This window comes from Syzygium oleosum, unplaced genomic scaffold, assembly GCF_021117445.2.
Source record: "Syzygium oleosum isolate NSW1041296 unplaced genomic scaffold, Sole_v2.1 Sole_v2.41, whole genome shotgun sequence".
Lineage (NCBI taxonomy): Eukaryota > Viridiplantae > Streptophyta > Magnoliopsida > Myrtales > Myrtaceae > Syzygium > Syzygium oleosum.
In genome coordinates this window covers 1,203,218-1,228,685 of record NW_026607525.1, presented here as the reverse complement: position 1 = coordinate 1,228,685, position 25,468 = coordinate 1,203,218, and the positions used below count along the sequence as shown (strand labels likewise).

General features: G+C 38.8%; 2 protein-coding genes and 2 pseudogenes across 2 annotated transcripts; all 4 read left to right on the top strand.

Moving 5' to 3' along the window:
- Window positions 1-648: 648 nt before the first annotated feature.
- LOC115664380 (probable inactive 2-oxoglutarate-dependent dioxygenase AOP2) lies at window positions 649-2,583 on the top strand. The gene is made up of 3 exons (XM_030586315.2): window positions 649-1,062; window positions 1,302-1,623; window positions 2,149-2,583. The coding sequence occupies exons 1-3, from the start codon at window positions 695-697 to the stop codon at window positions 2,389-2,391; spliced, it is 933 nt and encodes a 310-aa protein (XP_030442175.1). The 5' UTR covers window positions 649-694; the 3' UTR covers window positions 2,392-2,583.
- Window positions 2,584-7,630: 5,047 nt separating this feature from the next.
- LOC130136042 (2-oxoglutarate-dependent dioxygenase AOP2-like) lies at window positions 7,631-9,182 on the top strand. The gene is made up of 3 exons (XM_056306019.1): window positions 7,631-8,001; window positions 8,256-8,583; window positions 8,949-9,182. The coding sequence occupies exons 1-3, from the start codon at window positions 7,631-7,633 to the stop codon at window positions 9,180-9,182; spliced, it is 933 nt and encodes a 310-aa protein (XP_056161994.1).
- Window positions 9,183-15,861: 6,679 nt separating this feature from the next.
- Window positions 15,862-17,241, top strand: LOC130136041 (deoxypodophyllotoxin synthase-like; annotated as a pseudogene).
- A 6,309-nt stretch (window positions 17,242-23,550) lies between these two features.
- Window positions 23,551-24,965, top strand: LOC115667149 (2-oxoglutarate-dependent dioxygenase AOP2-like; annotated as a pseudogene).
- Window positions 24,966-25,468: the final 503 nt, after the last annotated feature.

Genomic DNA, 25,468 nt, shown 5'->3' with positions numbered 1-25,468 from the left:
TGTGAAGGTGTGTGAAGGTGTTGAAAGAGGGTCTGAAAAATTGTTTAATTTGGGGTTTTTGATATCTTAAAAAAAGTTTAAATTAGGTTTCGTGTAGTATCAGAATTTCCACCCGCATGCTTTACGTATTTGTGACCCACTTCCACATCGACTAAGAGTGCATACCCACTCACCAAGTCATCATCCCGTCATCATCCCACTATTGATTAGAACCTAATGCAGTTGCACGAACATTTTCAATCTTCATATGCAGATCTAGACGGACACACTTACGTGTCACCATGTGCACTATGTTGTCACTTTCCTTCGCGACAACGAATGACATATATCTATAGCCATCTAGAAAAAGCTAATCTTTCCATAATGCGTCCAAAAATAAGATAATTCCAATTATTTCCCATTTCAGTATTTCAGCACGGCAAGTCATGCCAAAGCCTGAAGGCGACTATGAAGCTTTGTCAAATGGTGAGGGGTAAAGTAGACAAATAATTGGACAAAACCCAACCGAATCGCGCACTGACATTATTCTTGACCAAAAAACAAAAGGCAACATTATTAGATATGTATACATAGAAAAATATAAATTTATGTACATGAAAAATCTTGGACGCAACCTTATTGGCCTCTTTAAAATCTTCAAAGTGCACACGAAAAAACAATCACAAACAGCAAAACCCACAAAGGAAGAGCCGACATGGGTGCTCTCCCACCTCTAAAGCTTCCCTTGATAGAGTTCTGCAAATATGACATGAAGCCAGGAAGCACTCAGTGGGATTCAGTGCAAAAAGAGGTTGTCAAAGCACTTGAAGACTACGGTTGTTTTGAGGCTCGATATGATAGAATCAGTGTTGAGCTTCACGATGATGTCTTCAAACAATTGGAAGTTTTGTTCGATCTTCCGGCCGAGACGAAGAGCCGTTTCGTCGACCCTCGAAAGCCGTACCACGGTTACCTCGGGAAAACAACCTCATACGAAGTAATGGGTATCTCCGGCGTGCTGGACTCCGGAGGCATTCAGAAGTTAGCCAATCTCATGTGGCCTAAGGGAAATCCAAAATTTTGGTACATTTGTTTCATCTGAAACTGGCGTGCTACACGTGTATTCTGAAATTATATAAATATTTAAAAATGCGAATATTTATGTGATAAAAACTTGTGGAAAGAAAATTTTGATTATATGGTTCTTCTTTTGGTGTTGGTTTCGAAAATTTTTATTTACTAAAGCTGTATAATTTATCATTATGAGCTTTGTTTTTTTGGATAATTGTACTTTATATGAACATACTTAAATATATATGCAGTGAAACACTGAATTCATATGCAATGACGCTTTCCGAGTTGGAATCACTGATCACCAGGATGGTGTTTCGAAGCTTGGGCGTGGAGAAATACCTGGATTCGCATGCCAAGTCCTTGAACCACTCGATCCGGGTCATGAGATACGAAGCGCCAATGACTCAGGAGCCTCGGAGCAGGGGGAGCTCGCACTGCGATAAGAACTTCTTGACCATACTTCAACAGAATCATGTGAATGGTTTGGAGGTGCAAACAAAGGATGGAAAGTGGATTCAAGTCGCACCTTCGGCTTCCACCTTTATAGTCATGGTTGGAGAGTCATTTCTGGTGAGTGTGTCTTTCCCTTCTCTCATGCCAAGGCTTGTAAAATTCCAATTCAGATTAAGTGTTGAGTTCACACGATGATAACTTCTAATTTGGAGGTAGGTACGACTCCATGGAGATCGACTTCATCGAAGACTATGCACCAAGTTATAGTTGTATAAACTAATTCAAATGTACCCCTCATTAAAATATACTTTGAAAATATTTTAGATGCTTCTATATCCTTTCCGACTCATTCCTTCATACCAAACACAAGAATTTTTTAAAACTTATTTCATTCGATTCCTTCGAACATTCCATTCTCTCCCCATTCCATTCTATCGTACCAAACGCACGTTGAAGGTCGAGAAATATAGATTCATCCAAAAGCATTAAAAAAAGTGCTTTGATTGATAAAATGAGTCATTTTACATTGTCATCAAAATGTTTGCATTGCCAAAGTTTAGCCGCAAGACAAAGTATGTCCATCTATAAATGTCTTGTCGATAATGCGAATTAGACATTAATTCGAAATGAATGGTTGGCTAGGGATGGAGCAATGGCCGATTGCACTGCCCTACACACCGGGTGATGATGAGTGGCACCAAGACGAGGTATTCGATCGGCTCGTTCTCGACCAGAAGAGGGGTGATCAAGTGCCCGTGGGAGCTGGTCGACGAGCAACACCCCTTGCTCTTCAAGCCCTTTGAAGAAATCGATCTGCTCCGGCTCTACCAAACCGAGCAAGGCCTCAAGGCCGAGTCAACTCTTAAGGCCTATTGTGGTGTTTGAACATGTTTTACTACTATTCTTCATGAACGCTGTGCTTTCGTTAGTGAAAAATTTATTGGTGATCACTATCCTTGCAATATTGCAGCGTCGCTGTAGGTGAGAGTGAGTGTGTTTGTCAAGCACGGAGTGGAAGTAGCTAGTTTGTATTCGAAATAAAAATAAATAAAGATATTGTCCGAGGGTTTGGTTATGCATGAGGAAGCGTTAGCACCCTTTTGATGATACTTCAGTACCACATTTTTTCTAGTAAGTCCTTTAAATTCATTTATCAAATGATTTCTGAGAATACAAATGCGGTTTTTTTATTTTTCCTGATCACCTCATTTTACACCCTCTAGAATGACTCTTTGTACCCTGTGTACGTTTGTTTGTATTTGAGATTATGATGATGATGCAGCATACACGACCTACCATGTGATGTGACGACGTTCTATGACATGTGACAGAATGTTGTCATGTGACGATGTGCCTTGTGATGACCTATATTACTTGGCGAAGTATCGTGTAATGATTTGTCGCGTAATGACATAAATGCATGAATCCTAGTGTGATGTGTATGCATCCCCAATTGATTAGAGAATTTGATCCCCAATGATGCATGTTTGAAACGGCGGAGTCATTTTTCTTATGCGACTTACCCGAGCATGGTAATCATGTCGAAGGATCCCAATAATCTTTTTCGACGAATTTTCCCCGAATACTTTATTACTAAAAGCCAACAATAGCTTTTATGATTGTGATTATGAAAATACTTTTGAAAACATTAACATATATGTGAGCCTTTTGACTTACGACTATCAGCCAATTTGACTTGAGTTTGATTATGCCATCATATGATTTCCTCGGTATGGAGTTTGTCATGTATAAACCAAAATTTAATTTTAGCAACCAAAATTTCTTACTGATACTTAACTCGATGGAGCTCCTTTCTTCTCGAGAAAGGCCGCTATCTAGGCATGGAGTTCTTCATGTATAAACACGTCGTGCAATATTTCTTCTACATTAGCTGGTTTAAATTAGGAGTGTGATGTCTACTGAGTACTGTGAAGTACTCAAATTGCTTCTACACTCGCTTGATCTGCTTCTGAAACTGGTAGAAGCAGATCGATCGAATTTGCATTAGCCATTCATTCGGATCATGACTTCGTGTGAACAAAACTATAGACTTGTTGTGTATGATCGAAGCAAAAATCCTGCCTGCATAATTAGTTGTTCATCCCCTAGAATCCATGAACTTCCTGCTGGCCCGTGGTTCAGCTAAGTTGCGGGCTTCGCTCGGGCAGGTGGCCCACAAGGAATCGGTAGCACTCCTCGGAGTAAGGGCATAACTCGAGACATGGATTCACATGCTCAAGCCCGTCCCCTATCCAGTAGAGCCAACCCTCGGGATATATTATCTATACCTTCTTTTCTTCTTTAGAATATTCTTATCAACGATTTCGAATAAGCTGATGGATTTCGGAATCAAGCTGCGGGCGACGTGCTGGAGCTAACCTCCGGATGGTACATCAGGCATTAGCGAGGCTCATAATCCTCTAGACTGACTGGCCACCTTCGGACCGAGGGAATGAAAGTTGAACCCTTCCTTTGTGACCGATGTGGATATCATTTGAAAATGAGTGGTTCAGAAGATCTATCCTGTGCTCAAACCTTACCCTAAAGCCCGGGCCGGTCCGGTATGGAATGAACTTATAATCATCTCAAACATTGGAACCCATGATTATGGACTCAAATCCATTATGAGCGACACCCTCATTTTGTGTTGTTAAGACATGCGCCTACGGAGAAAGTCGATCCAAGATGGGCCTCATTGCGAAAAAAAAGGTTTTCGCCCAACAATATGCATATGCGTGCCTTTCTTCTTCTGTTTTTATGCACCAAGTGGTTTTCCGCAAATCTCAACAAGTTACTCTCATCAGACTTCAATTCAATTGGTTCGCACCCGTTTGAAAAATGCGTTCAATGAATTTAGTATACTTTATTAGAATCGGTACGAATAAAATGCATGGTCGGTAAAGATTATAGAGTAATTTTATCATTGCATACGCGTCACGTGGCTATCCAAGTGCTTCGCTATTTGTTGGGATTTATCACTATTTACAACCTACCGTGATTTATCAATATTTACCTAACTTTTGATGATGAGAATGAGTTGACCAAAAAAAAATTATGAGGATGAGGTCAATCATGGTCGTCACCAATTGACTAAGACAATAGAAGTTATTTCGTCCCACTTTGGTTCCAATGTGGAAAGCGAAGACTTAAAAGGAGGACATTTCTGGACCGTACGCCTGTGCGACATTACGTGAATATCTAAGGTCCTAGATTGATGTACCCGATTTTCCAATAATTTATGTAACCTGCGTTCGTAATTTGAATCGGTCTTTGTTTTACGGGCCTTTAATATAATTAACATAGCAAGACTATAACCCTAGTTAAACAAAACTCATTCCATAAGTTTCTCGAGATCGTGTTTTCCTCCATCCTCAGTTAGAGGAAACTTTCTCTAATTAGTTCTTCTGATCGACGGATTTACAAACATGGACGTCACCCACAATTATATTTAGTTAAATTTGCGTGTATGTGATATCCATAATTTGTAACTCGCCAACCAAAAACATGATTGGAGGAAAATATTGCCATTAATTATGATTAGCCAGACAGAGAGGAAGATAATTACTTAATGAATATGTTATAGGGCCAACTTGTAGGTCTCGTTTTGATTGCATGTATATTCTTTCCGTGTTATCTTATTTTGTCGTTCATTCGTGTTATTTTGTATGATATCAAATTTTTCAACATGAATGCAGATATTTTTTGGTTAATCCCACGTAAAACCCCAAATCAGTATACCTGTGACAAATTTACCCCGAATTAATTTTTTGACCATCAAAATCCCAAACGGGCACACCTGTGATAAATACACTCCAAACTAATTTTTTTATCACCAAAAATCTTAGATATTTTTATAATAAATTTACACTCCGTTAGTTTCAGTTATGTTAGATTAATATCACGAAAAATCACATATTGGTACACCTGTAATAAATGAAGGGTAAAAACCCAAAACAGTACATCTGTTGACTGTCACGTGTCATCAAACTCGGCAATTTGACGATAAAATTTAACGAAAACTAACTGAGGGTAAATTTGTCACAAATATATCAATTTAAGATTTTTATTGGTCAAAAATTAATTTATGGTATATTTATTACAGATGTACCAACTAGATTTACTATATTTTTATTTCTGTAGAGTGACGATAAATTTCTAATTTTCAAGACTAATTTTAACAAAATATCGATTTATACTATATTTTTAAACATTGGCATTTATGCATCTAGTCCGGGACGATTACGATGAAGTCGTATCTAAAGTATATCATCTCTTTTTATTTCCTTGGTTCCATCGCTGCATCCCATTCTTCGTCACTTTCTCCGCTTCTTCACTTAGACTCCACCGTCCACCTGCGCCCTGCTCATCTCCTAATTCAATGGGAATCAATTCCTTTACTTGCTTTCATCGCCAGCAAACATCTTCACCAAAGTCTCTCTCTCTCTATCACCATTTTCCTGTCGAAAGCGAGCGGCAGAGCTTGATACCTTTACCTAAGGAGATCACCACCAAGAGAGAGTCAAGTTCAAGCCTGTCAATATATTCAGTTGAACCCACATTTACTCAAAAGCTCAAACCAATGAATTATGAGCCAACTTGGATGTATTAATTACTCCACCCCTCATCAATTTTCCAATGATCTGACCAAAAAAAAATCAATTTTCCAATGTGGAACTATTTTAACACAACTTACATGTGCATTTCAATATTTCAATCACCATGATTTGAACACCAAAGATTGATCACGCCTTATAATTTGTAGCCCACTAGTCATGTCTTCACCTTGGTGCACAGCAACACCGTGCCACCTTAAGATGATTCTTAATCATCAATCTTCCCTAGGTGAAAGGACTTTGGGCATTTATGTTTTGGTATATTCTGTAAGATTTTGTGGGATCATCACCAACTGTTCTAAAAGTTTAACCTGTTATATGAAGATGTGGTTTATTATTTAGATACTCTAACACTCCCCTCATGCTTAGTCTAATCTTTTTGCTTAGTATTAAGCGTTGACATATTTAATTGGGAAGACAAATGAAGCCCGAAAAGATTTGAACTGAGGACCTCTAGCTCTAATACTATATGAGATTTTTTTGAACTACTGTCAACTGTCCTAAAAGCTTAATCTATTAAAGGAATGCGTGGTTTAATATTTAATTATTTTAACACTCCACTCACACTTAGTCTGGTCTTTTTGCTTGTTGCTAAGCGTAAACAAATTTAATTGGGGAGGCAAATGGGGTCTGGAAAGATTTAAACTCAGGACCTCCAGCTCTGATACCATGTGAGACTTTGTGGAACCACTCCCAACTGTTCTAAAATGCTAATACCACAAAATCTCACATACATCATAAGAGAATGAAGAAATTCCCTATCCTTCTACAATTGAACTTCACGAGTTGAGTATTTTCTTCAATTCCCTCCAAACCTCTAAATGGGCCACTACCTTTTGATTTGAGCTTTTCAAAACATCTAAGAGCTCAAACATTAAAATGTTCTGAGTTTACACTTATGTAAGGTAGATACACTATTATATCATCAATCCAATCACTCGTATTCTTTTTCAATTTTCACTATTATATTTCTTTCCGAAAACTAAATAAACGCGAGTAGTTTTTCTTTTTTCAATTGTCAATATTTAATTGATGAATGATACATTGTCAGCAAGTCATGCGATAATTAAAAAGATCATAAGATAGCAATATTCAAAATGTAAGATTTATTTCTTTGCCTGCAGGGGCTGCTGTTTCTGATTGTGGCATTAATATTAGGCTTCAATTTTCACCTTACTGCTGATTTGTTTCCATGTATTCCCCGTAGAAGACTTGCCGGAAGAGGAAGACAACCGTCACCATTGCTTGAGTTAAAGTCAAGTCACTAACTATCCAAAAGCTATATGCCCAAAAAAAAACTTTGCATTGACTAGTCAGCTCTAGTTTAATCCACAAAAGGAGGTGTGAAAAAAGGAAAATAATCAACTCTTCATGGAAAGATCGTAACTACAAAATTGTTACGTTGGCTACCACGAGGATGCACAAGCCCTATAAATCCAGCAGAGAACCACCCCAAGAAAAAACACAGGAGAGAATTTTCAGAAAAAGTAATCAGAAGAAACACATTAATCATGAGATCTATTTCAACCCCGAAGCTCCCCTTGATAGATCTGTCCGAATTCGATGACTCGAAGCCAGGGACGGGTCGACGGGACTCCTTGCAAAGTCAAGTCCGACGAGCCCTTGAAGAATTCGGTTGCTTCGAAGCTTTGTATGATAAGATGACCTCGAAGCTTCACAATGATGTATTTCAAGAATTGGAGAAATTGCTCGAGCTTCCGACAGATGTGAAGCGCCGGTTCGATGTCCCAAATAAGCCATATTTTGGCTACCTTGCAAATCTTCCTCGCCACGAGGCATTTGGAGTGGACTACACCCCCAACTCAGGCTCGATCGAAAATTTAACAGCTCTCATGTGGCCGGAAGGAAACACAAGATTTTGGTAATCCTTTTTTTTATAACTGGTAATTATATTATCGGTTCCCGTTAAGGAAGTGTTAACATATTAATGTTTATCAAATGGATCACTAACGACGCAAATTTGAATTTCAACTGCTTTGATGCAAGAAGAAAATCTAAAATGAATCATCTTACACGGCAATGTACATAAAAACACATACAACGTGAAGATGCCAATTTACACCCCTATATATGGAAACTGTAGTTTTGATGTGTGCCTTTTTTATGAACATGCAGTGAGACAATGAATACGTATGTTACGAGGGTTTTGGAGTTGGATTCACTGGTGAGGAAGCTGGTTTTTGGAAGCTTGGGCGTAGACAAGTACTTGGAATCGCTAGCCAAGTCGGTCAAATACAATTTCCGTCTCATGAGATATCCAGCTCCTGGGACCGAGGAGTCCAAGAAGCCCGGGACTACGTGCCATCGGGACGCGAACTTCGTGACCATACTTCATCAAAATCATGTGAATGGATTAGAAGTGCAAACTACGGACGGACATTGGATCGAGGTCGCCCCTTCCTCAGCTTCCTCTTTCATTGTCCTCACTGGGGAGTCCTTCTACTTGAGTACCCCCACCACCCTCTCTTTCTATTGAATTTGGTTCAAAAAGTAGGTAACATGCTATAAGCATCGACCAAGAATTCGAGCGCATGACTTTACGTATTAATTGTAAATTGTTGTTTATATTTATAGTATTGATCATCACCTCTGGCAATAGCTAGAATTACGACTTTAAAGCTGATTTCTTTGTGAAATCCTTATTGACCCGGTCGCCGAGTGAACCATAGATTCAAATGGTTGAATGCTTATCGATACAGCGAGATTGATGCTAACTTGTGGTGAGATAAGACGTCTTGTCCGATATAATCTTCTCGATAATTGGCCTTGATCATTGTGAGCCTCTCCCTTTCTTCTTTTTGCACGCAGGGATGGAGCAACGGGAGATTACACAGCCCTTGTCACCGTGTAATGATGAGCGGGCACGATCCAAGATATTCAATAGGATTGTTCTCTACCGATCAAGGAACGGTTCAATGTCCTGAAGAGCTTATAGACGAGCAACACCCTTTGCTTTTTAAGCCTTTTGATGCAACCGGTCTCTCCCGCATCTACAAGACAAAAGAGGGCCAAAATGGAGCTTCGGCAATGGATACTTGTTGACACCTATTTTTAATTTGCCCAAAATTAATTGCACAAAATTTAGAAATTAATTTTCTTTAATTCCTAAAACAAAAAATATTTCTATTTAAATGCATTGCATATAGACATTAGGCATATGTGCATTAATAGGGCCTATTAGAGCATATTTTCTTAAATTTTAACCAAAAATTTAAAAAAAAAAAAAAAATTCCGAGTCGAGCCGGTGAGTCGGAGCCGGGCGACCAGGCCCATTTCTTTTTTCCTTTTCCCCGGGCCCGGCCCTTTTTCTTTTCTTTTTTCCCTTCGCGCGGGCCCGGCCCGCTTTCCTTTCCTTCTTTTCCCCCCGCCGCTGCTGGGCCTGGCCCGGCCCAGCCTTTCTCCTTCCTTACCGGCATTAATGCTGCCCCGTCCTCCTCCTGTTTCCTGCCTCTCTCTCCCCCTGTTTCGCTCTGTCGCTCTCTGAACCGGACCCCCTCGCTCCGCTTCGCCTCGCACTGGCCGGCTGCCGTGGCCACGAAAGTCGTGGGGTGGCGTAGGCCGGTGCAGCCGTCGTCATTGCCGACGCAACGGAGCCGGGGACGCCGCCTTAAGGCCGTAGAGAGAGAGAGGCCCCGGCCGGTCGGCCATTTTTAGAAAAAAAAGAGAGCGTGAGAGCGTGAGCCGGAGAGACAGGGAAGCCTCCGGCGCCCCACCGCGCCTCATCCACCCATCCCCGCGCCGAGCCGACGGCGGCGACACGAGAGAGAGAGAGAGTGGGTCGGGCCGTTTCTAAAAAGACAAGGAGAAAGAGAGACGAGCGAGACAGAGACCGAGAGTTCTTCCGCGACCGCCGTGCCGCACCGCCTCACCCATCCATCCCCGCCGCCGAGCCGACGGCGGCGACACAGAGAGAGAGAGAGCCCCGGTCGGCGAAACACAGAGAGAGACCGAGGGAGACAAGAGAGAGAATAGAGAGGGAGAGAGAGCAAACCGAGGCCACGCCGGAGCTAAAGAAGAACCAGCAACGGTCGTCGACGCCGCCAGACTAGCCGGAAACCGCCCAAACGCGCCGTCGACCGGTGAGCCCCCCGCGGCCGAGAAGCCCCTCTGTTTTCCCCTCGTTTCCGGCGTGGTTGGGCCGGGACTCGCGCCGGCCGTTTCGTGCGAATCCCGGCCCATACCGATGTCGGTCCGGTCCCCGCTCACCGTTGGAGGCGAACCAAGGCCGTTGGAGCGACCGAGTCGCCTGGAGGAGGCCGAAATCCCTTGATTTTTGCCGCGCACGCCACTGCTCGATGAAATGCCTCAAAGAGGCCGGTTTGTTTTTGCCGCCGCCGGCGAACAGGTGATCGGACGGTGACCGGTGGGTGGAGAGGTTCGTTTTTAGTCCCAGGGCCGATTTGGGGGTGGCGCGGCCTGGGTCCGCCGGCGAGAGGCCGATTTTCGCCTCGCAGCGCCGCTTCCCACGGGTTCTGGTCGGCCTGATCGGCCATGATGACCTGGTCAACGCCCGGGTCGGATCCGTGACTCGGGTCGGATCCGACCCGGTTAATATTATATTTTTTTATTTTTATTTTATTTTATTTAAAAAATTAAAAATTAAAAAAATTAAAAAAAATTTTAATTTTTTTTCTTCTTCGTATTATTATTTTTTTTTTTTTCCGAAAATTTTTTTTTTATCTAAGTGTTTAATTTATTGTAGCATTATTATGCATAATTTACCATGTTTAAATTAGATAAGCCTAGGATTGCGCGGTAATATTTTGCATGTTAGTTTTTATTACCGTTGTATTGTTATGCATGTTTTAATACAATTGCATGAGTCTGTTGTGTTTTTGAATGTCATCTCGACTTAGTTAAGGTTAGAACCTTAGGCCGCATGAATTGTTGTGTTCCGATCGCTAATCGTTTCGATTATGCACTCGCTTGATCACCTCACATGTTAGGAGAAATGTCCTAAAATCAATCCAAATTGCCTGACAAATGTTTTCTAAATGAACAGGTAAAATGGTACCGAAAGGGCATTAGTTATCCAACTAGTGTAACCAAGTCCCCGAACTCATTTAATCTCTGGTTCGTAGGAATAGGGTGATTCTCCCATCACCCTATTTGGGTTTCTAATCGACCCACCCCAAATCGATTAGTGGCGACTCCTTGATATAAACCACTTGCATGTTAAACACTTAAACCCTAAGTCGCGATATGGTATGGGCTTGGGAGAGCCCGAGTTAAGTCCCGAACCTAGACTTAGCACGTACCAGGCGAGCCCCCCTTCTTTTTTTGCATGTTCGATAAAAAAGGGCTCGGGAGTTCGGTCGCGACAATACTTTTTACAGAATTTGAAATCGAGGTGCTTTGGAAGCATCGCGTGTCCTGTTGCCCTATCAATCAATTGCAAGTCAAGTCTTAAGGCATATGTTTTACCGTCGTTAATAATTAATTGAGTAGACGGTCGATCAATATTTGAGAAGCCTATCAGGTTTTCCTTTCTTTCTCCTTTTAGAGCATGTTTAGGTTGTAATCATCTGACTTAATTACAGATCCTCGGAGCTATATGTGTTTCAGGCTGCTGATAATGAGATTGCTCCTAGCAAGCAAGTATTGTAAAAGAAAATGACAAAGAAATGGGTGTTCATGAAGAAATTTCCTTTCTTTTCTCTGTTCTGAGTAAAAGAACTCTTTAATTATTTCCCACTAGCAGCAAAAAGGATTCTACTGCTTACAAAAAATTTCAAAAAAGAGGTCTTGGTGTAAATGAAATAAGGTTGGCTCACGTTAATTGTACTATTATATGGGAGATAAACACATCTTTCATCTCACTAACTCTTGGAGGACTGATGCCTTAGTAAAGCGCTTAGAGCTTGTTGAAAATATGTCTCCAGTTGATCCCATGAAAATAACCCGATCTAGGTAGATTTCCTAATTTAAATAGATTTCCTGTTTTGGATCTAAATCTGTTCTGTATAAGAAGGGAGTCAACTTTGTAAAATGCATCCAAAAGAAACTTCTTTACTTGACTATCAATTGTGTGCTTGCTCGTGAATCACATCGCGAGAATTTGAAGCCGTGAAAATAATGTAACTCATCTGTGAAACTAAGAGATTGTTTTGCGAGAAAAATTAAGGGGGGCATAATTAAAAGTTGGGAAACACTGTGAGTATTTGTGTAACTCGAGTGTGATTATAATATCCGTTGTATCACTCGATTTATAGTGCAATGTTGTTCTGCTCTCCCGTGAGGTAGGTCCCAGTGACCCAACCAAGTAAATTCGGTATCCAATTAGATTCCTTTATTATATTTATTTTATTGCTTGATAATATATATTTTGCTTTAGACCCATTGCCTCGTCAAGCGAGCCATCTCAAAGTTCAACATAAAAAATTGATGATCAGTCAAACACCTGTTGTACAGAATTCAATTAGTCCTAAAATAACCTAAGAAATGCAGTTGCACTAACAATTTCAACTTCATATGTCCGGATCCAGTACATGCATGCGTCAATATATGCAATATAAAATTTAGTTTCCTTCACGAGAACGCATGATGAATATCTATAGCCATCTAGGGAAGCTACTCTATCCATAAAATGTGCAGAAAATAAGATAACTCCAATCATTTTCCATTTCTGTATTTGAAAATGGCAAGTCAGCTACTTAATGAAATGACTTTGAACTGCCATAAGACTTTAAAACGAGCTAACCCAGCAAGCAATGGCTATTTCAAGACACGAACGACATTGCTTGTGCTAGGTGATGTCTCACTGCACATAGACCCAATGACAAAATTTGCATCTTATCTTTGCTTGCAAAGAATCGCCACTGCTGAATTCGGCATTAGATGTGAAGATGGTCTCCTTCCCCAACCACTCTATTGCTGCATACATAATACAATTAGTGATCCAGTAACATGCCAAGTGATGGGTTAAAATATTAGTCACAATAACAAGTAAATTTAGTCCTAAACCTTTTAATTTGGCCAATTTAATCTTAAACTTTTCGATGATTTGCCAATTCAGTCCTAAACATTTTGACGATTTACCGATTTAATTTTTCTAGCTAATTTTTTATATAAATTATTGACGTGGATAACATTTAAAAATTTTAAAAATTTTCTGAATTTTCTGATGTGTTGTGTCATATGATGACGTGCCATGTAATGATGTCTATTAGTGTGATGTGTATGCATGTCCATTTGACTAAATGATTTGATCCTTAATGATGCACGTTTTGAAGTGGTGGAGTCAATTTCCTTTAATGGCTTATTTGGGCGTTAATTATGTCGGATGAGGAAAATAATCCCTTTCAACCGATTTTTTTCATAATGCTCTTACAATTGTTTTATGATTGTGATTCGAAAAATATTTTTGGAAATGCGAGCAGACGTGAGCCCCTGGATTTTCGACTATAAGCCAATTCGACTTGAGTTTGATTTTATCGCAATATGATTTGTCTATGAGACGATGGTTAGTCTTATTTAGATAGGGATTTACTTACGCAAAAATGGTAAATTTAGCGGAGTAACAACTAGATTTACTTAAGACTGTATTTTTATCTCTGTGGAGTGACGATAAAATTCTAATTTTCTACACTAATTTTGACAGAACATCGACCTAAATAATATTTTTAAACATTGTCATTTATGCATCTAGTCCGGGACGATTATGATGAAATCCTATCTATAGCATAACATCTCTTTTCTTTTACTTGGTTCCATCGCTGCGTCCCATCCTTTGTCACTTTCTCCGCTTCTTCACTTAGACTCCGCCGTTCACCTGCGTCCTGCTCATCTCCAAATTCAATTGGAATTTGACAATTCCTTTACTTGCTTTTATCGCCAGCAAACAGCTTCACCAAAATCTCTCTCTTTCATGCACCATTTTCCTATTGGGAGAGCACGGCAGAGGCTCGATACTTTTGCCTGAGGAGATTACCAAGAGAGAGTCAAATCTGAGCCTATCAACATATTCAGTTGAATCCACTTTCACTCAAAAACTCGAACCAATAAATTGTAAGTCAACCTAGATATATTAACTGCTCCACCCCACATTAATTTTTCGATGCGAGACTATTTTAACCCAACTCATATGTGCATTTCAACACTTCAATCACCATGATTTGAACACCAAAGATCGTGCGCGCCTCATCATTTGCAGCCCACAAGTCTCGTCATCACCTTGGTGCACAGCAACATCGTGCTACCTTATGATGATTCTTAATCATCAATCTTCCCTAGGTGAAAGGAGTTTGGGCTCTTTTGGTCTATTCTTCATCATAAGAGTGTGAAGAAATTCCCTATCCTCCTGCGATTGAACTTCACGAGTTGCGTACATTCTTTGATTCCCTCCAAACCTCTAAATGGGCCACTAGCTTTTGATTTAAGCTTTTCAAAATATCTAAGAGCTCAAACATTAAAATGTTCTAAATTACACTTATATAAAGTGCACACTGTTATATCCTTAATCCAATCACTCGTATTCTTCCAATTTTATAAATATCAATATTTAATTGATGAATGATTTATTGTCAGCATATCATGCGATATTTTAAAAGATAATAACATAGTAATATTCAAAAAGTAAGAGTTATTTCTTTGCTGGCAGGGTTTGCTGTTTTTGAGTGTGGCATTAATATTAGGCTTCAAGTTTGACCTTACTACTGATTTGTTTCCATGTATTCCCCATGGAAGACATACCGGAATAGGAAGACAGCCTACATCATTGCTTGAGTTACAGTCAAGTCACTAACGGTGCGTTTAGTAACTGATTCTATTTTTTTGTTCTCGTAATCAGTTTCGGAACAAAAATCTGTTTGGTAAATTTTTAGTTCTCAGGAACAAATTTGCACAAAATTTGTTCTCGGAATCGGTTTTGGAACATAATCAAAAAGCAAAAAAAAAGCTGCTTCTTGATTCTGGGAATAAGAATAAAAAATGGAAAATAAATTTCTTCTTCTTCTTCTTCTTGGTTTTCTGCTTCGTTTTCTTCCTGGCCTGTAGCCGGTCGCCGTCAGTCGGCCACCGGCGACCGACCATAGGCCAGGGCTGGCACGGGCGACGGTTAGACCCTCGCCAAATCTGGCATGGGCTACCCTCGTTGCCGCCTTTACCAAATCTGGCGAGGGCGGCTCGTGGCCTAGGTGAGGACCGCCCTCACCTAGGCCACCGAGGGCAGCCATTGCTCAGGCCGCTAGCCGCCCTCGCCCAAGCCACAAGCTGCCGGCACTGGCAACCTGGCCATGGGCCACGGAAGGGGAAGAAGAAGAAAAAAAAAGAAAGAAATATTAAAAAAATTCAGAATCTTATTAATAAAAAGAAATTTTGTGCAGTTAACAGACGCATTTCTATTCTTTTTCTATTCCAAGAATAGAAATTTTGGGCAGTTACCAAACGCCTTCAAAAGCTTAGAAATTATTTCCGGGAATGGAATAAAAAAGAATTATTTTTTAGCAGAAATTATTTTCGAAAATAGAAAGGTTACCAAACGCACCCTAACTATCCAAAAGCTATATGCCCAAAAAATATAACTAGCATTGACTAGTCAACTCTTGTTTAAACCACAGAAAGAGGGGCAAGAAAGGAAAAAAATCAACTCTTCATGGAAAGATTGTAACTCTAAAATTGCTACAGCGGCAACTACGAGGATGCACAAGCCCTATAAATCCAACACAGAACCACCCCAAGAACAAAACAGGAGAGAAGTTTTAGAAAGAATGACAAATTAATCATGAGCTCTATTCCAGCACTGAAGCTTCCCCTGATAGATCTGTCCAAATTAGATGGCTCGAAGCCAGGGACGGGTCGATGGGACTCCTTACGATGTCAAGTCCGACGAGCCCTTGAAGAATTCGGTTGCTTCGAAGCTTTGTATGATAAGATGACCTTGGAGCTTCACAATGAACATGCAGTGAGACAATGAATACGTATGTTACGAGGGCTTTGGAGTTGGATTCACTGGTGAGGAAGCTGGTTTTGGGAAGCTTGGGCGTAGACAAGTACGTGGATTCGCTGGCCAGGTCGGTCAAATACAATTTCCGTCTCATGGGATATGCACCTCCCGGGAACGACGAGTCCAAGATGCCCGACACTACGTGCCATCAGGACGCGAACTTCGTGACCATACTTCACCAAAATCATGTGAACGGATTGGAAATGCAAACTAAGGACGGACGTTGGATTGAGCTCGCCCCTTCCTCAGCTTGCTCTTTCATTGTCCTCACTGGGGAGTCATTCTACGTGAGTCCCCGCACCCCACTCTCTCTCTCTATTGAATTTGGTTCAAAAAGTAGGCAACATGCTATAAGCATCGAACAATAATTCGGGCACATGACTTTACATATCAATTCTAAATTATTGTTTATATTTCTTGGTTTGATCATCACGTCTGCCAATTGCTAGAATTACGACGTTAAAGCTAATTTCTTTGTGAAATTCTTATTGACCCATCACCATGTGCACCATAGATTCGACTGGTTGAATGCGCTATCGATGGGACGAGATTGATGCTAGCTTGTGGTGAAATAGAAGTCTCATCCGATATAGTCTTCTGGATAATTGGCCTTGATCATTGTGAGCCTCCCCCTTTATCGTTTTTGCATGCAGGGATGGAGCAATGGGAGATTACACAGCCCTCGTCACCGTGTAAGGGTGAGCGGGCACGAGCGACGATATTCCATAGGACTCTTCTCTTCCGATCAAGGCACAGTTCAGTGTCCTGATGAGCTTGTGGACGACCAACACCCTTTGCTTTTTAAGCCCTTTGATGTTGCTGGTCTCTCCTGCATCTACAATACCAAAGAGGGCAAAAATGGAGCTTCAGCGATGGATACTTTTTACAGAATTTGGAATCGAGGTGCTTTCGAAGCATCGTGTGTCCTGTTGCCCCATCAATCAATCGCGAGTCAAGTCTTGAAGACATATGTTTTACCGTCGTTAATAATTAATTGAGTAGATGGTCGCTCAATATTTGAGAACCATACTGGGTTTTCCTTTCTTTCCCCGAGCTTGTTTAGGTTGTAATCATCTGACTTAATTACAGATTCTCGGAGCTATATGTGCTTCAAGCTGTTGGTAATGAGATTGCTTCTAGCAAGCAAGTATTGTAAAAGAAAATGACAAAGAAATGGGTGTTCATGAAGATATTTCCTTTCTTTCTCTCTTCTAAGGAAAAGAACTCTTCAATTATTTCCCACTAGCAGCTTAATACTTACAAAAAATTTCAAAAAAAGAGGTTTTGGTGTAAATGAAATAAGGTTGGCTCACGTTAATTGTACTATTATATAGGAGCCACAAAAGGTCTCTATGAACACGTCTTTCATCTCAATAAATCATAAAGGACTAATGCCTTGAGTAAAGCGCTTCGACCTTATTGAAAATATATCTCGAGTTGATCCTGTCAACGAAACCTAATCCAGGTAGATTTCCTAGTTTAAGTTGGATTCCTAATTTAAGTAGATTTCCTATTTTGGATCTAAATCTTTTCTATAGAAGAAGTAATTAAGTCATCTTTGTAAGTTGCATCCAAAAAAACTTCTTTCCGAGACAATTAATCGCGCGCTTGCTTGTGAATCACATTGCAAGAATTTGAAGCTACGAAAATCTTGTGTAACTCATTTGTGATTATAATATCCGTTGTATCACTTGATTTATAGTGGAATGCTGTACTACTCTCTCGTGAGGTAGGTCCCACTAACCGAAAAGAGTAAATTTGGTATCCGATTTGATTCCTTTATTCTATTTATTTTATTGCTAAATCATGTATTTTTTGCTATAGACCCATTGCCTCGTCAAGCGAGCTATCTCAAAGTTCAACAGAAACAATTGCTGATCAGTAAAAAAACCTGCCGTACAGAATTCAATAAATCCTAAAAATAATGTAAGAAATGCAGTTGCACTAACAATTTCAACTTCATATGTCCGGATCCAGTACATGCATGCGTCAATATATGCAATATAAAATTTAGTTTCCTTCACGAGAACGCACGATGAATATCAATAGCCATCTAGGGAAGCTACCGTATCCATAAAATGTGCAGAAAGTAAGATAATTCCAATCGTTTTCCATTTCTGTATTTGAAAATGGCAAGTTAGCTACTTAATAAATGACTTTGAACTGCCATAAGACTTTAAAACGAGCTAACCCAACAAGCAATGGCAATTTCAAGAGACGAACGACATTGCTTGTGCTAGGTGATGTCTCACTGCACATAGACCCAATGACAAAATTTGCATCTTATCTTTGCTTGCAAAGAATCGCCACTGCTGAATTCGGCATTAGATGTGAAGATGGTCTCCTTCCCCAACCACTCTTTTGCTGCATATATATGCTTACACCTTCGAGCCATGCCACAAGACAACACACTAGAGTGCTAAAGTAGTCCAGTCAATACAATTAATGATCCAGCAACATGCCAAGTGATGGGTTAAAATATTAGTCATAGTAACGAGTAAAGGGGAAAATTACCAAGAAACGTCCGAAACTTCTTGCATTTCTGCAAATTTAGTTCTAAATATTTTAATTTGGCCAATTTAATCTTAAACATTTTGAAGATTTTCCAATTCAGTCATAAATCTTTTGACAATTTACAGATTTAGTCATTTTTGCTAATTTTAGTCAGGAATCGCTGACGTGGATAATATTTTATATTTTTTATGAATTTTCAGACGTGTTGTGTCATATGATGACGTGCCATGTAATGATGTCTATAAGTGTGATGTGTATGCATGTCCATTTAACTAAATGATTTGATCCTTAATGATGCATGTTTTGAAGTGGTGGAGTCAATTTTTCTCATATGGCTTATTTGGGCGTTAATTATGTCGGATGAGGCAAATAACCTCTTCCTACCGATTCACCATAATGCTTGATTTCGAAAGCCTACAATTGTGTTATGATTGTGATTCTAAATTTGTTTTTTTGCAAATGTTAGCATACGTGAGCCCTTGGATTTTCAACTATAAGCCAATTCGACTTGAGTTTGATTTCGTCACAATATGATTTGTCTATGAGACTAGGGTTAGTCTTATTTAGTTAGGGATTTACTTACGAAAGAACGGTAAACTTAGTGGAGCAACAATTAGATTTACTGTATTTTTATTTCCGTAGAGTGACGATAAATTTCTAATTTTCAAGACTAATTTTAAAAAAATATCGATTTATATTATATTTTTGAACATTGTCATTTATGCATCTAGTCCAGGACGATTACAATGAAATCCTATCTAAAGTATATCATCTCTTTTCTTTTCCTTGGTTCCATCGCTGCATCCCATTCTTCGTCACTTTCTCCGCTTCTTCACTTAGACTCCACCGTCCACCATTGCCCTGCTCATCTCCTAATTCAATGGGAATCAATTCCTTTACTTGCTTTCAGCGCCAGCAAACATCTTCATCAAAGTCTCTCTCTCTCTCTCTCTCTCTCTCTCTCTCTCTCTCTCTCTCTCTCTCTCTCTCTCTCTCTCTCTCTCTCTCTCTCTCTCTCTCTCTCCATTTTCCTGTCGAAAGCGAGCGGCAGAGCTCAATACCTTTACCTGAGGAGATCACCACCAAGAGAGAGTCAAGTCCGAGCCTGTCAATATATTCAGTTGAGCCCATATTTACTTAAAAGCTCGAGCCAATGAGTTATGAGCCAACTTAAATGTATTAATTACTCCACCCCTCATCAATTTTCCAATGATCAGACCAAAAAAAAAATCAATTTTTCAATGTGGAACAATTTTAACACAACTTACACGTGCATTTCAATATTTCAATCACCATGGTTTGAACACCAAAGATTGATCACGCCTTATAATTTGTAGCCCACTGGTCACATCATCACCTTGGTGCATAGCAACACCATGCCACCTTAAGATGATTCTTAATCATCAATCTTCCCTAGGTGAAAAGGACTTAGGGCTTTTATCTTTTGGTATATTCTGTAAGATTTTGTAGGACCACCGCCAACTGTTCTAAAAGTTTAAGCTATTAGATGAAGACGTGGTTTATTATTTAGATACTCTAATACTCCCCCTCATGCTTAGTCTGATCTCTTTGCCTAGTACTAAGCATGTACATATTTAATTGGGGAGGCAAATGGAGCCCAGAAAGATTTGAACTGAGGACCTTCAGCTCTGATATCATGTGAGATTTTTTGGGACCATTGTCAACTGTTCTAAAAGCTTAAGCTATTAGAGGAATGCGTGGTTTAATATTTAATTATTCTAACACTCCACTCACGCTTAGTCCGGTCTTTTTGCTTGTTACTAAGCATAAACAAATTTAATTAGAGAGGCAAATGGGGTCTGGAAAGATTTAAACTCAGGACCTCCAGCTTTGATACCATGTGAGATTTTGTTGGACCATTGCTAACTGTTCTAAAATGCCAATGCCACAAAATCTCACATACATCATAAGAGTTTGAAGAAATTTCCTATCCTTCTACAATTGAACTTCACGAGTTGAGTATTTTCTTCAATTCCCTCTAAACCTCTAAATGGGCCACTAGCTTTTGATTTAAGCTTTTCAAAACATCTAAGAGCTCAGACATTAAAATGTTCTAAGTTTACGCTTATGTAAGGTGGACACACTATTATATCATCAATCCAATTACTCGTATTCTTTTTCAATTTTCACTATTATATTTCTTTCCGAAAACTAAATAAACACGAGTAGTTTTTCTTTTTTCAAATGTCAATATTTAATTGATGAATGATACATTGTTAGCGAGTCATAAGATAATTAAAAAGATCATAAGATAGCAATATTCAAAATGTAAGATTTATTTCTTTGCCTGCGGGGGCTGCTGTTTCTGATTGTGGCATTAATATTAGGCTTCAATTTTCACCTTACTGCTGATTTGTTTCCATGTATTCCCCGTAGAAGACTTGCTGGAAGAGGAAGACAACCGTCACCATTGCGTGAGTTGAAGTCAAGTCACTAACCATTCTGGTTCTGTCCGGAACTGGTTTTCTGTTCCAGAAATAGCTTTGGACCAGAAATCCGTTTGGTAACGCAATTCCATTTTTCTATTTCTGGAACAACTTTTTGTTCCAGAACCGATTCTGAACCAGAAATCAGAACCAAAAAAAAGTAGGTTTTCTATTTCTAGACCAAAAATGAGAATCATTTCTGAGAGAACTCTTTCTTCAAATCACATGTTCATCTAGAAGTCACGATCTTTAAGGTGGGAAAAAAAAGTAAAAAATCAAAAATTTCAAAACTTCACAAAATGGTTTAGAATCTGTGGCTACCCACTTTGAGCGAAATTTAAATTTTTTTAGGTGCCGAAAAAAATAAAAAAAATCAAAAAATCAAAAATTTCAAAATTTCACAAAATGGCTTAGAATACCTATGGCCACCCACTTTGAGGGAAATTTAATTTTTTTTAGATGCCAAAAAAAAATATAAAATAATTATAAAATTTAAAATTTAAAAACTTGACAGAATGTCTTAGAATACCTATGGCCACCCAATTTGAGCGAAATTTAATTTTTTTTAGGTGCCGAAAAAAATTAAAAAAAGCAAAAAATAAAAAATTTTAAAACTTCGCAGAATGGCTTAGAATACCTATGACCATCCACTTTGAGCGAAATTTAAATTTTTTAGGTGCCGAAAAAAATAAAAAATTTCAAAACTTCACAGAATGGCTTAGAATACCTGTGGCCACCCACTTTGAGCGAAATTTAATTTTTTTAGATGCCAAAAAAAATAAAAATAAGCAAAAAAGCAAAAATTTCAAAACTTCACAGAATGGCTTAAAATACCTGTGGCCACCCACTTTGAGCGAAATTTTATTTTTTTAGGTGCCTAAAAAAATAAAAACAAAAGCAAAAAATCAAAAAATTTAAAACTTCACAGAATGGCTTTGAATACCTGTGGCCATCTACTTTGAGCGAAATTTAAAATTTTTTAGGTGTCGAAAAATAAAAAAAAATAAATAATAAATAAAAAATTTCAAAACTTCACAAAATTGCTTAGAATACCTGTGGCCACCCACTTTGAGCGAAATTTAATTTTTTTAGGTGCCGGAAAAAATAAAAATAAGCAAAAAAGCAAAAATTTCAAAACTTCACAGAATGGCTTAGAATACCTGTGGCCACCAACTTTGAATGAAATTTTATTTTTTTTAGGTGCCGAAAAAAAGAAAAAAAAAGCAAAAAATCAAAAATTTCAAAACTTCACAGAATGGCTTAGAATACATGTGGCCATCCACTTTGAGTGAAATTTAATTTTCTTTAGGTGCCGAAAAAAATTAAAAAATCAAAAAAAATAAAAAATACCATTTGGGCACCTAAAAAAATTAAATTTCACTCAAAGTGGGTGGCTAGAGGCATTCTAAGTCATTCTGTGAAGTTTTAAAATTTTTTATTTTTTATGTTTTTTTTTCGGCACCTAAAAAAATTTAAATTTCACTCAAAGTGGGTGGCCACAGATATTCTAAGTCATTCTGTGAAGTTTTGAAATTTTTGATTTTTTGCATTTTTTTCACCTCAAAAAATTAAAATTTCACTCAAAGTGGGTGCCCACAGTTATTCTAAGCTATTCTGTGAAGTTTTGAAATTTTTGAGTTTTTAAATTTTTTTGGGCACCTTAAAAAATTTAAATTTCACTCAAAGTGGGTGGCCACATTTATTCTAAACTATTCTGTGAATTTTTGAAATTTTTTATTTTTTGATTTTTTTTGGGCACCTAAAAAAATTTAAACTTCACTAAAAGTGGGTGGCCACAGGTATTTTAAGTCATTCTATGAAGTTTTGAAATTTTTGATTTTTTGATTTTTTTTGAAAAAATTCAACAAATTTCCTATTTTCCCGAAATCTGAATTTTTTTTATTTTTTGGAAATTGTGATGAATTTTTCTAGAATTTTTCAATTTTTTTGGATTTTTTGAATTTTTTTTGAGATTTTTAGGAATTTTTTGGATTTTCTAATTGTTTTTATTCCATTTCTAAAAATATGGATTTTTGTTCCTGGAAATAGAATTTTGTGTTGTTTATCAAACGGGTTTTTGTTTCAGGAAATAGAAATTTTGTTCTGTTATCAAACGGGTTTCTGTTCCAGAAATAGAAATTTTTTGTCGTTATCAAACGGGTTTTTTTTCTCAGAAACTCATCCTGGAACCAGAAATAGAAAATTCTATTTCTGTTTCAAGAACTCATTCTGGAACAGAATGGTTATCATTCGCTACCTAACTATCCACAAGCTATATACCAAAAAAACAAAACTTTGCATTGACTAGTCAGCTCTAGTTTAATCCACAAAAGGAGGTGTGAAAAAAGGAAAATAATCAACTCTTCATGGAAAGATTGTAACTTTAAAATTGTTACAGTGGCTACCACGAGAATGCACAAGCCCTATAAATCCAGCAGAGAACCACCCCAAGAAAAAACACAGGAGAGAATTTTCAGAAAAAGTATTCAGAAGAAACACATTAATCATGAGATCTATTTCAACACTGAAGCTCCCCTTGATAGATCTGTCCGAATTAGATGGCTTGAAGCCGGGGACGGGTCGACGGGACTCCTTGCAAAGTCAAGTTCGACAAGCCCTTGAAGAATTCGGTTGCGTCGAAGCTTTGTATAATAAGATGACCTCGAAGCTTCACAATGATGTGTTTCAAGAATTGGAGAAATTGCTCGAGCTTCCGACCGATGTGAAGCGCCAGTTCGACGTCCCAGATAAGCCATATTTCGGCTACCTTGCAAATCTTCCTCGCCACGAGGCGTTTGGAGTGGACTACACCCCCAACTCAGGCTCGATCGAAAATTTAATGGATCTCATGTGGCCGGAAGGAAACACAAGATTTTGGTAATCCTTGTTTTTATAACTGGTAATTATATTATCGGTTCCTGTTAAGGAAGTGTTAAGATATTAATGTTTATCAAATGGATCACTAACGACGCGAATTTGAATTTCAACTGCATTGATGCAAGAAGAAAATCTAAAATGAGTCATCTTACACGGCAATGTACATAAAAACACATGCAACGTTAAGATGCCAATTTACACCCCTATCTATGGAAACTGTAGTTTTGATGTGTGCCTTTTTTATGAACATGTAGTGAGACAATGAATACGTATGTTACGGAGGGTTTTGGAGTTGGATTCACTGGTGAGGAAGCTGGTTTTGGGAAGCTTGGGCGTAGACAAGTACTTGGAATCGCTAGCCAAGTCGGTCAAATACAATTTCCGTTTCATGAGATATCCAGCTCCTGGGACCGAGGAGTCCAAGAAGCCCGGGACTATGTTCCATCGGGACGTGAACTTCGTGACCATACTTCATCAAAATCATGTGAATGGATTGGAAGTGCAAACTAAGGACGGACATTGGATCGAGGTCGCCCCTTCCTCAGCTTCCTCTTTCATTTTCCTCACTGGGGAGTCATTCTACGTGAGTATCCCCACCACCCTCTCTCTTTCTATTGAATTTGGTTCAAAAAGTAGGTAACATGCTATAAGCACCGAACAAGAATTCGAGCGCATGACTTTACGTATTAATTGTAAATTGTTGTTTATATTTATAGTATTGATCATCACCTCTGGCAATAGCTAGAATTACGACTTTAAAGCTGATTTCTTTGTGAAATCCTTATTGACCCTGTCGCCGAGTGAACCATAGATTCAAATGGTCAAATGCTTATCGATACAACGAGATTGAGCGGGCACGATCCAAGATATTCAATAGGATTGTTCTCTACCGACCAAGGAACGGTGCAGTGTCCTGAAGAGCTTGTGGACGAGCAACACCCTTTGCTTTTTAAGCCCTTTGATGCAACCGGTCTCTCCCGCATCTACAAGACAAAAGAGGGCCAAAATGGAGCTTCGGCATTGGATACTTTTTACAGAATTTGAAATCGAGGTGCTTTGGAAGCATCACGTGTCCTGTTGCCCTATCAATCAATTGCGAGTCAAGTCTTAAGGCATATGTTTTACCGTCGTTAATAATTAATTGAGTAGACGGTCGATTGATATTTGAGAAGCCTATCAGGTTTTCCTTTCTTTCGCCTTTTAGAGCTTGTTTGGGTTGTAATCATCTGACTTAATTACAGATCGTCGGAGCTATATGTGTTTCAGGCTGTTGATAATGAGATTGCTCCTAGCAAGCAAGTATTGTAAAAGAAAATGACAAAGAAATGGGTGTTCATGAAGAAATTTCCTTTCTTTTCTCTCATCTGAGTAAAAGAACTCTTTAATTATTTCCTACTAGCAGCAAAAAGCATTCTAAGGCTCCGTTCGTTTGGCGGAAAATATTCTCCCGGAAAATATTTTTCGGGTTTTCCGGTGTTCGGGGGGCGAAAAACGTTTTCCGTGATAAAATATTTTCCTTCACCCCTACAAAATAGCCTAAGTCTATG